General features: G+C 41.5%; 1 protein-coding gene across 2 annotated transcripts in view; it reads left to right on the top strand.

Moving 5' to 3' along the window:
• Window positions 1–12,592, top strand: part of ST6GAL2 (ST6 beta-galactoside alpha-2,6-sialyltransferase 2) — an 80,118-nt gene that overhangs the window by 52,066 nt on the left and 15,460 nt on the right. For both annotated transcript variants that reach the window (XM_059406380.1, XM_059406378.1), the window contains exons 4-5: window positions 1,526–1,627; window positions 4,174–4,348. In XM_059406380.1, coding sequence (XP_059262363.1) covers window positions 1,526–1,627; window positions 4,174–4,348 — 277 coding nt within the window. The remainder of the gene's footprint in view (window positions 1–1,525; window positions 1,628–4,173; window positions 4,349–12,592) is intronic.

The following is a 12,592-nucleotide window of genomic DNA, read 5'->3' as shown; positions in this document are numbered from 1 at the left end:
ACTGAGGGTTTTGGAGGGGAGGTGGGTGGGGGGTTGGGTGAGCCTGGTGGTGGGTATTATGGAGGGCACGTATTGCATGGAACACTGGGTATGGTGCATAAACAATGAATTCTGGAACACTGAAAAGATTTTTTTTTTAAAAAGGAAAGATCAACATACATGTAAAACTGTATGTGTATATGCATACACACGTGTATGTACATAATCATAGACTTAGCATATTGCATTTTAGGAATGGAGGAAAAGACAGTTAAATTTAAAAGAAATCACAGCTATGAGAAAGGCTGGCGATAAAGGTGAAAAAACCAAGGGTTACAAAATCCAAGGGTCAATAGTGTGGCTTGCAAACTTTAGTCCGTCATTTGAAAAATTTTAAAAAGTAAATGAATTGTTTTGTTAAAAACGGGAGTATTTTTTTTTTCCTGGTGTTCTCCATAAGAATGTTTTCCAAATTCAAAGCAAAATTATTCTGAAAACCACAGCAGTTCCCAGAGTTTCAAACTATAGAGAAAGAACATGAGATGATGGATGATTTATGACAGGTTGCTTGCAGGAGGAAAGATTAGCTTTCTGCGTGGTACCCTGAGCCAGGCAGCCTGCAGCAAAGGAAGAAACAATCGCTATATTTCCTCACTTCTTAGATGCCATCGATCGTAGGAGCCACCATTCACTGAATCACAGCTTCCCAGCTTTTCAGCGTTAGCTACCCCACCGAAGGAAAATATGTGTCCCCTGTAAGATACACCCTGGCTTGAGAAAATTTCAAATGTGAAGAAAGAAAGTATATCTCGAGAACTGAAAACTGACGACAACCAATCCTTTTTTCCCCCCTCTAAAATTGTGGTTAAAAAAAGATGATTGGTAGGTGAGATCAAAGGACTCCTCCAGGACCGGATAAGGCCACAGAGGGAGGAAGTCACATGGCAGCTGCCATCCACCAGCTGGCCCATCATAAGACGAGTCATCCAAAATGGCACCTGCCTCCCCAGTCACTTGTGAAAATAACTGGAGAAGACGTTGCAGGTGCTGATTTAGCTAGGGCATTGCATCTTTTGGGAGCTGATTCGATGATACGGGCTATGAGTACAGTGCTGGTGAAAATAGAGGTGCTGGGGGATTTTATTTTTAACCTTCATTTCCCCCAGACATTTTTTTTTTAAAAGATTTTATTTATTTATTTGACAGACAGAGATCACAAGTAGGCAGAGAGAAAGGAAGAAGCAGGCTCCCCACCAGGCAGAGAGCTTGATGTGGGGCTCGATCCTAGGACCCTGGAATCATGACCTGAGCCAAAGGCAGAGGCTTTAACCCACTGAGCCACCCAGGCATCCCTCCCCAAAGACATGTCTTTACTCACATTAACATGCGAGGCTCACCTCTCCATCCTGCAGAGGAAAAGACAAAGTCTGAACAGCTTCCTTTTTTTCTTGCTCTGATTCATTTTTTAAATTTTCATTTTATTTTTAAGATGTGATTCTGAAGAACAAAACACTTGTTTTGAAATGCCTTTCATTTGTATTTGCAGATTCTGACCAACCCCAACCATCACTTCATTGACAGCTCATTGTATAAAGATGTCATTTTGGTAGCCTGGGACCCTGCTCCTTATTCTGCAAATCTTAATCTGGTAAGTGTTTTCATTAGGGTAAGTGCCCCTATCCTAGCAGTCAGACAGTGCCACTGACTGATTAATAATGGGAGCAGGTCAGGGATTAAACTTTCACAGAAGGAAGCCAATCATGGGAGCTACTTAAATACATGCGTATCACACCGTTTTGATACCAAGTTCCCAGCGCATACTTGGTGAACATGGTCTATCTAATGAAAAAAGGGCTTTTGCTCTCAAGGATTTAAAAACAAAAACAAATGACAGTGTCACAATGTTCAGATATTCCTAGTTACCCTAGAGGCTGGGCCAGGTAAACTCAGATTGTTTCCATTGTGATAGGGTTACTTCACCTTGCTAGTTATAAGATCTTCTGAAGTAAATTCAAAGTGCTTGGCAAGAGAATTTAAACTTTGTGACGCAGCAGCTTATTATTCTTTAAGTGGAACCTATTACAGGCTTTTTTGGAGTGTGCCACTCTTTGGCTTCTGCCTCTAAACCTTCTTTAATTTTACATGGTATAGTGTAAACAAGATTATTACTAGGCATCAAAATATAAGCGAGTTACATTCATGGCATTCTGGCAAATCATTGCCCATCTAAATGAGCAGCTAGTTACTTTTGGCCAAAACTTGGATGAAAAGCCAGTGCACTTGTTTTTTAAGGAGGGCTGGGAAAGATGTAGGACAGTTTAGTTTCATGAAAGATGCTGTGAGCTGTGCCAAAAAAAAAGCATCTTTCAACTCGTTCTGCCATGACCTAAGAGAATGCATCCTTCCTTAAGATGAAAGTGGAGGAACAGATCTTGGCTCCCCCAAGAGGTAACTTTCCAACAGACCAGTTGTCCAAGGTCAAATGGGTCCCTCTGGGGATATTCTGTCACTGTGCATCTTGAGACTGAGGCTGGACATTTACCTAGCATGATTGCTAACTGGTTCTTAACTAGGAGTATGAACCACAATCATCTGGAGAGTATTTTCCAGATGTATCTGTCAGAGCCCCATTTCCAGATATGTAGCCTGCAGACTGAGTGGGTATTTTTTGAGAAAGCTCTCCAGCTGGTTCTCACAGGTACTGTCTACCAAGAATCAAACAGGAAATTCATGTTGGAACTCTTCAGCTTCCTTTCCAGACTGAAGTTCCCTGGCTTTAAGTTCTGACCAATTTCTTACTGTTTGGGACAGACTGAGAGCCCTAACCATGGGACCTTATTTCTTCCTCCTTTGGAAGAAACCAAGCCCAGGGCACAGTGCTGTCCAACCCAATGGCATGAGCACGATAGTGCCAAAATCCAGGTGACAGGGCTACTTTCTGTGTGTTCTGTGCTCTGGAGGGGGAGAGGGGTACAGAAACTGAGACCCATACTCCTCTTGCTTCCCCTTGCTGTGTCTTGGCCTGGGGGCAACGTTTACTAAAGATGATTGGGCCAAGCCCTTCTCAAAAATTGTTGAAGCCACAGAACCCATACAATCAGGGAATATTACTTTGGGTCTTAATATATACCTACTAATCTCCCCAAGGTGTCTATTCGAAGGGATAATGGGGTCCTCAGAGCCTTATGATCTAAGTCTCTCCCCCACATACCTCCAAATCCCATTTCATGATGGCACCTGAGACATTCTAAAGACATTTAAAAAACAATCAACATTATTGTGCATTTTTTCATACCATAATGTATGTATAATCAGTAGAAGTATACATTTTTATGAGTATTAGCAAATTTATATAGTCATGTATCTATCACCACAGTTAGGAAATGGAGTATTTTCATCACTCTAAAGAGTTCTGGGCACCTGGGTGGCTCAGTCGGTTGAGCGTCTACCTTCGGCTCAGGTCATGATCCCAGGGTCCTGGGATTGAGTTCCGCATTGGGCTCCCTGCTCCATAGGGAGCCTGCTTCTCCCTCCCCCATTGCCTGCTGCTCCGCCTGCTTGTATTCTCTCTTTTTCTATCAAATAAATAAATACAATCTAAAAAAATTAAAAAAAAAATCAAGAGTTCCTGATGTTCCACCTGTCATTCTTCCCAGTCCCACCCCAGACCTAGGGAATAACTGGCATGCTTTTCTCACTGCACGTTAGATATGGAGCACATGTTTTTGAAATACACTGATGGATCCCAGGAGTCAACCAAATATGGCCCTTTATAAATAAAGTTTTATTGGGACACAGTAATGCCCATTTGTGCTCTATCGGCTGTGACTTTTCAGTACAATGGAAGAATTGACTAGTTGAAGAAGACTGTGTGGCTCACAATGCCTAAAGTGTTTAGTGACTATTTACAGAAGAGTCTGGCACCCCTGCCCTACCTCACTTCCCATATTTCACTAAAGAACAAAGCATCCGTCCTCCAGAGCTAGAACCCTATCTCTCTTTGTTCTGGTTTCCTTGTCCAGTGAGGCAGCATCTGAGGAAGTGACAGTCATCACCTCCCCATCCTGTTCCCTCAGCCTGGAAGTAGCTTCCACTTCCTCCCACCCCAGATGCTGCCCAGTTTCCTTTTCACAGTGTGAGGCTCTATACTTGATTGTGTTGATTTTTTTTTTTTTTTTTTTTTTTTTTTTTTAGTGGTACAAGAAGCCAGATTACAACCTGTTCACTCCCTATGTTCAGCACCGTCAGAGAAATCCAAATCAGCCATTCTACATTCTTCATCCAAAATTTATATGGCAGCTTTGGGACATTATCCAGGAGAACACCAAGGAGAAGATTCAGCCCAATCCACCATCTTCTGGCTTCATTGGTAAGTGTATATAAAAATGGATAATCAGGCTGGCAGGGTTAGACTTAATATTTAGTGAATGTACAGTTGCATTATTTAATCGGAGAGGAGTACAGAAACTGAGACCCATACTCCTCTTGCTTCCCCTTGCTGTGTCTTGGCCTGGGGGCAACGTTTAGGAGCAATTAGAAGGTGGTTTTAGAGGAAGTATAGATTAGCTGAAGATAGTAGAAATACTCTGTTCTGATTATCTCTTGGGCATAACAAAGTACCCCCCAAATTTCAAGGTGTAAAGCAAGAACTGTTTTATTTTCTGTCATGATTTTGTGGGTCAGGAAGGGCTTGGCTGGGTGATTCTTCTGTTCCACCGGCACCAGACGGAGTCACTTGGTGGTATCCAACTGCTTCCTGTGATGTCTTCCCTCCCATGGTTGAACCCCTTGGTGTGGATGGCTGGGAGGGTGGGCTCAACTGGAACTGTTGACTCTGTGCCTACATGTGGTCTCTTGCATGGTGGTCTCAAGGTACTTGGACCTCTTAAATGGATGCCTGGGTCTCCCAGCAAGTTTCTTAGGGCTGAGGCCTAGAGACATACACAGGATCACTTGCACTGTATTCTGTGGGTCATAGTAGTCAGGGGCCCATGGGATTCAAGGGGAGGACACACAGACCCCACCTGGGTCATCTCTGACCCACCACCCACTCACCCATTCACTTTGTCCACGTGATGCCAGAGTAAGGAGCTGAATTTGTGAAGGTACAACAGTGTCATGTGCTGTAAGACAGTAGGTGCAGGCTCTGATGAGAATAATTCTAGGACCTTCTACAGCTCTTGCTACCAGAGTGCACTAGCTCTAATTTTAAAAATGGATTGTTTTATCTAACAGGATCATCACACTTGGCTTATTATATATATATTTTTTGCAGCCAGACTTTGATCCTCAAAATGTGTGGTCTTAAACCCCATTTCTTTACCTATGTTTCAGCTAATCATCCCATTATCTTTTTGATTTTACCCAAGTAGGGTGATATCAAGGAATATCTCTGATCCCTTTGGCAATATGATAGCTGCAACAGAACCAAAAGATATTAGTTTGTCTACAAAAAACTGTGATGCTCTCCACCCTAATTTCAACGAATTTCCAACCCTATATCTTAACTTGGGCCACACAGTGGGTCCCTGTGAATAAAGGAGAGATTTATGGAGATGACAGTGGTTTAGTTATGGATACAAGAATTTCAGGTGGATTTTGGAGTGAGTTTCTGTTATTACAATAATGTGAAATATTTTACATAGAATTCAAGACAGAATTTACGATATGACTCTGCAGATTATTCTCCTTAGGCATAGCTAACCCCCCTTCTAATGTCATGGCTTCGACACTCTATTTCCAAATCAGTCCTGAAATGCTAAGTACTTTATCTTTTGTGCAATTTCATGGGATCCTGTTGATTTAGGAAAGAAAGTATAATCTCATTTGTCAGCAAAGGTTAAGTCGGATAGAATCATGCTTAGACAGCATAATAGGATGTGGCGGAAGTTTAATAAAATCTTTTTCATATTGTTGCCTTCTCATGAATTCATGGGGCTATCTCTTGCTTGGAGCAAAAGTTTTCAAGCACAGTGAGGGCTGTCAAATACGCTTACCACGATGTGTAGTTCGAAAAATTCAAGTTAGAGCCTCATAGCTGTAGAGAAACCTTTTTCCATGTGTTTTTGTTGAAAGGAATCCTGCCACATATGGATAGCTTCCTTTCATAGCTCTTTACTGAGAATTTGGAGTTTTCAGAGGCTGACACTTGCCTTTGAGACTTCTTTGACTTGAAGAAGGGGAAACACACTTCGATGGCATTGCAGGAGTGCTGACTGAGTCTGGAGAGGTGACGTGTGAATTGTTCTCTGCCATTTAGTACCTTTTTGATCATGGGCGGGTCTCTTCCTCCTGCAAGCCTCCCTGTGCTCTTAGAGGAAATGAGAATGATAAAAATCTTCCTCGAGGTGAGTTGGTGCATGGATTTACGGATTTATGAGGATTCCCGTTTTCTACCACTGTCCTGTCCAGAGTGGCAGCCAACCACCACCACCATGTGGCTATTTACATGTAAATTAATTAGGATTAAACAAAAGGGAAGATTTGGTTCCTCAAGCCCCGATTTCCTTTCAAGTTCTAAACAGCCCCGTGTTCTGGCAACTGCTGGCCTTGGTAGGCAGTGCAGAGGGGGAACATCTCCATCGTCACACAGAGTTGTACAGGACAGCACTGCGAGTTCTGCTAATCCTGGAAAAATGAGAAAGAGCAACCAGGTAATTACAGAAGTCTTAAATTCCCACTGGGCGAGCTGTGCTGGGTGACTGGGGATACCAGTGTCTCAGAAGACCTGGCCAGCCATCATCACATTCAATTGCTGTTCTTGTTCCCAGACAGATTTTAGTGCGAGCCCTCATGAAGAATGGGCAGGAGAGGCAGCCCGGGCGAGATGTGCCCAGCAGGGCACTGTTCACCCTCTGAAGACCCTGCAGATGTTGCCATTGGCCTGCCTCCTCTTTGATCTTGCTCAGAAATATGCTAAGAGCCAGAGTCTGTTTGATAAATTCTCTGATGTTCCTAAGTATTGGTAAAATGATGTCACTCACATCTCCAACTTTCTGCCACAAGAATTTTTAAAAATCCATGAGTTGTTTTCTGTTCTAAAAAGTATTCTCCATGGGCGCCCGAGTGGCTCAGTAAGTTAAGCACTTGATTCTTGATCTCGGCTCAGGTCGCCATCTTAGGGTCATGGGTTCAAACCCTGCCCTGGGCTCCACACAAGGTGTAGAGCCTGCATTTAAAACAAACAAACAAACAAAAACCATTCTCCAAATACTCCTTCATGTTCTAAAGTGACATTGAAAAAAATTATTGACTTCCTAAACTCACAACCTTAGCATTTCCAGACACTAACCTCTCCTGTCCCTTGCTGTACAGAAGAAACCATAATAGAGACAGTCAGTGAGATCAGGACGTTTCTGGGTGCACAGTGGAGGGTTCTACGGAAGTTTGGGGGTCAGTAGGATGTCCTTTCTCAGAGACACACAATTTCCTGATATTCTGCTTTCCTCATTAGCACAGGGCTCCACCTGGAGGTAAAGCAAGATGAGTCTCTGTACTTTATTGATGTGATCATCCATACGGGAAAATAGTCTCACATTTAATTACTTATATTTCTAAACCCACTGCATATATTTCCCTTGTTTGTGTTTATGAATCTGCTTGTGTAATATAGACGGGCTCTAAAAATTGACTGTTTTGAACATACAAGACATTTCTTTCCATGGAAATTTATAGCCAATGGCCATGCACTTCCCACAGGATCACACCTTGAATGCCTTAAATGTCTTGTTATTGGTTGCTGTTCCTGGGGCCTCAGTTCATCCTATTGGAGGAAGATGGGGAAGATGGAAAAGAAAAGGCCACCCACCAAGTGGATGGGTACCTCCCATGTAGGCACCTCCCATGTAGCAGGTGCAGGACTAGGCACAGGCAGGGATAGAGGGAAGGAAACCAGGCAAAGGTCCTGATCACCACAAACTCAGGGTGCAGTGGGTGACCCACATAAGTGTGTGTTCCCTAAATAAAATAAAATCACAAACTATGCAATAAAGGAAAAGAACAGGGTGCATCGAGGGCTGGAATGTGTCTGTTTTGTCCATCATGTTCATGCTCTAGCCTAGCACATAGGAAATATGAGAAATAATTATTTGGAGAATGAATGGATGTTTTAGTTCAGTGGTTCTCAAGTTCAGCATGTATCGGAATCACTGGAGGGTTTGTATATTAGTTACCTAAGGCAACAAAGAAAATTACCCCAAAACTCACCTCTTGGAAGGAATCGGCTTTTATTACTCTGTACAGTTTCTGTAGTCAGTATCACGGGAGCACATTAGCAGAATGGCTCACCGTGCTGTCGTTCATGAGGTTGCATTCCACTGTCTGGACATAATTTGGCTGATCTGTTTTCTAGATGGCTCACTCACAAGTGAGTGATGACCGGTTACCTCAATTCCTTACCACAAGAACCTCTATAGGTGTACTTGGAAGTCCTCACAACATAGCAGCCAGCTTCCCTACAGGAAGCGATCCAAGAGAGGGCAAACACGAGGCCACAGTACTTTTTATGGTGTCCTACACTATCACTGTGCTATTTTTTGTTTGTTCCATCAGTCAGTGCCATTATTGTGGGATCGAGCTACCCAAAGTTGTGAACACTAGGTAAGGCACCATGCTGAAGGCTCACTACCACACCTTTCTAAAACACAGACACCTGGGCCCACCCTAGAGTTTCTGAGGAGAAGGAAGTGGCTAGATTTTGCATTTCTAATGCGTTTGCAAGTGATGCTAATGCTTCTGGTCCTCGTTCTATGCTTTGAGAACCACCCTTCTAGCATTTTGAATCTTGAAGTTAGAAGGAACTTCAGGAGTCTAGTCCGCAGATCCTGTATGGATAGATGTGCCATCAAAGTGATAAGCATTTGGCTCAGTAGGAGAACAGAGGATGTGACCAACTCATTATTCTTTTTGTTTCTTTGAGGACGTAGCTAAAAAATTTACTCTTATCTTTACTGATGGACGTCTTTCATGTCTTGAAAACTCGCAAAATGTCATATTTAATAGCTGGCTGTAAATGTCTTCTTAAAAGTGGATTTTTGTTTGGTTGATTGGTTGATTCTATCATCTTGGGACCCAGATTCTTTAGATATACTGATTGTTTGGGTATAAGTTTTGGCACCAATAAGCAAGGTCCCAACTCTCACTGATTGCAGGAAACCATCCCCAGTAACATTCAGGCAGATGGTTCAGCCAACATCTCCCATTCTAGAAGCAAGAAATCATTTTTGGACCTTCCTTAGGAACCCCTAACCCTGAGCCAGGCATCTCCTGGATGGCATGTAAATCATGAAGGTTTGCCTGGTAGATAGGAGCTGTGGTGGGTATGTGTGCTTCTTGCAGGGAAAAGAGAAGCAATAAATACATATCCTCCCCCTTATCTGCAGAGGATACATTCCAAGACCCCCAGTGGATGCCTCAAACCTTAGATAGTGCCAAACCCTATTTAGACTGTGTTTTGACCTATACATACATACCGATGAGGAAGTTGAGTTCATAGATTGGGCACAGTAAGAGATGAAGAACAATAACTGATAATAAAATAGAACAGTTATAACAATCTATCACAAGAAAAGTTATGCGAATACTGTCTACCAAACTCTGTTATTGTACTGTACTCACCTTTCTTCTTGTGATGGTGTGAGATATGATAAAATGCCCATGTGATGAAGTGAAGGGATGATGTGGCCATTGGGACTTGGTGTTTGTTAGGCCACTTACTGACCCTCTGATGATATGTCAGAGGATCTGCTTCCAGACTCCAGGTGACTGTGAGTTGCTGAACCTGCAGGGTAAGGGGAGACTACAGTGTTGATGGGAAGAAGAGTCTAGAAGCTTCTGTCCACTGCACCCCTCTGAATGTTCCTTAGAGCAGGCTTGGAAATATTTCTGCATCAGTGTTGTCTTTGATCACAGTACCCAAGTACACATTGTACTTTTTCCTGAGTTTTGTGGGATCTGTGTATTATCAGCTCCTATGGAGAAATTTTCTTATGGGCAAGATGTCCTAGTAAGGTGAGATTAGGGCACAGATATTGAACTTGGACCTAAATAAATTCTTTTTGTTTTATCTACAAATAACAGGAACTGCCTTTTCTGATTTTAAAGACAAAGAAGTAAGTTGTAAGACTTGATGAACACATTGACCTAGCATTGAAGAAAACAAACTCTGAGAGTGTCTTGACTGAAACTCATTTTATTGCTGGAAAAACATCCCAGAAGTTTCTTTTGTTTGTTTGTTTTTTAAAGATTTATTTATTTTAGAGAGAGAGAGTGAAAATGGAAGGAGGGACAGAGGAAGAGGGAGAGAGAGAATCTCAAACAGTCTCCCCACTGAGCATGGAGCACGATGTGGGGCCTGATCTCAGGACCCTGAGAGTATGACCTGAACTGAAACCAAGAGGCAGACACTCAACTGACTGAGCCACCCAGTCATCCCCAGAAATTTCTAATTCACATACCTGAAGGACTTACCAAAGCTAATAATTTTAATATGCTTTCTTTATAATTAAACTAAATTAGAGAACATATGTGAATAAATTCTATAATAGTGACACAGTGTCAATACATTTTAAGGTCAAGTAAATTAAACTATACTTTCATTATAAGCTTTATTTAATAAGATACTTATTAAAGATTTAATATCTATGATACACTGAAGCTAGTCCTCTCAAGTTTCTAAAGGAATGTTTTTAAACTATGATTTCTCCTTTTTTTATAACATTAATCTGATATTATGACCAAACTACTCTTTCAAACAAAATGTTTTGAAGAGTCACTGCTGAAGAGATAAATATTCACTGTAATTAAACATGAAAACTAACTCAAAGTTGGACATTGATTAGCGGTAATTGTCTTTCAAAATATTTTAGTATAACTGCGAAAATATATTCTGACTTTTGTTAACAAGATAATTATGTGAAAATCAGTGAAAACTTAACTAAATTCTTTTTTTTAAAGATTTTATTTATTTATTTGACAGAGATCACAAGTAGGCAGAGAGGCAGGCAGAGAGAGACAGAGAAGCAGGCTCGCTGCTGAGCAGAGAGCCCGATGCGGGACTTGATCCCAGGACCCGGGATCATGACCTGAGCCGAAGGCAGAGGCTTTAACCCACTGAGCCACCCAGGCACCCCCGAAAACTTAACTAAATTCTTAAGAAATCTCATTATTAACATATGTAAATCCAAGGAGATTTAGGGATTATTTGCCCCAGCATAGATATTGGTCAAAAGCTTTCAACAAACTTTAAGGAAGAGACTCACTGTCTTGCTGTATAAGATTTTCTTTTATAACTAAATATTTAAACATTTTTTTAAAACAGCAAATAATCCCACCACTAGTACTCCAGGACTGCCATCTAAATGTATTTTAGTCTAATAGTCTTCCAAATCTGGACCACAGAGTTTTGTTTTCTTAACACTGTTGCACTGTTGCAGTGAGGGGCACCTGGGAGGCTCAGTTAATTAACATCTGACTCTTGGTTTTGGCTTGGGTCATGATCTCAGGGTCATGGGATCAAGCCCCCCATTCTCCACACTCAACAAGGAGTCTGCTTAAGATTCTCTCTCTCCCTCTCCTTCTGCACCTCCCTCTGCTGGTGTGCACTCTCTCTCTCAAATAAATAAATAAATCTTAAAAAAAAAAAAAAAAAAAGTTGTAATGAATAAGCTTCCAGCAGTGTGGGACACTTTGTAACAGGTTCACAATAAATGTTTGCTGAATGAAGGAAGGAATGAACAAATGAATGGGAAGTTGTGATTTATGGTGCCCACCTCCTCCCATACCACTCCATGTGTTTGCTGTATGCTGTGGTTAAGACCCTGGGCTCTACAGAGACCAAAACAAACCTTGGTTCTACCAGTCAACTAAATATGTGATCTTGAGCAAGTTACTCCAAACCTCCAGGCCTCAGTTCTTTCAATGAGAAAATGAAGATCCCAATAGCACCTTTAGGTTTGAATTCTCATGTGCAAATTATCATGTGCTTAGCACAATAGCTAGTGTTTACTATTCACTGTTACTGCGATGCTTCTCATCTAAAACTTCACGCTCAGTCAAATAAGACCATATTCGCAACTATAAAAAACACTGTTCTTTCATTACGATACATAAATCAAACAAATAAGCTTGTTCTTTTTGATATTACAGAGGCCATATCTGTACATCAAATAAGAATATCCTAACTTATGCCTCTCTTTAGTTATTAAGTATTTGGGTTGTTTCAGAGTATTTGATATTCTCAAACAATTACATTGATGAGTCATCCTTCTCTCTATGTACAAAAAATACTAGGGTTTATTCTGTATGTGAATATGTGACTTTTCTTCCCTTAAATCATTTCTTAAGCTAGAGTCCCAGCGTATTAGTGCCGAGCAAAGGGTATGTATGACATTTTGATGATGTTGGTTAAATGTTGACATACCGCTTTGTCTTTGACTTTCTGATTGGAGCCGTCTTTGTCCTTACAGTTCCCAGAAAGAGGCACACTAGTAAATACACTGGAAATGTGCGACATGTACCACCCTCTTCTCTAGAGAAGCAGTAGAGGGATTCTTGCACCTGGTGGACTGCACATGCATTTTTTAAATTAAAAGGAAGTAACATGGATCAAGGTAAT

The sequence above is a fragment of the Mustela nigripes genome, chromosome 7 (genome assembly GCF_022355385.1).
Source record: "Mustela nigripes isolate SB6536 chromosome 7, MUSNIG.SB6536, whole genome shotgun sequence".
NCBI lineage: Eukaryota > Metazoa > Chordata > Mammalia > Carnivora > Mustelidae > Mustela > Mustela nigripes.
The sequence above is the reverse complement of the archived record's forward strand: the minus strand, read 5'-3'. Positions and strand labels throughout refer to the sequence as shown.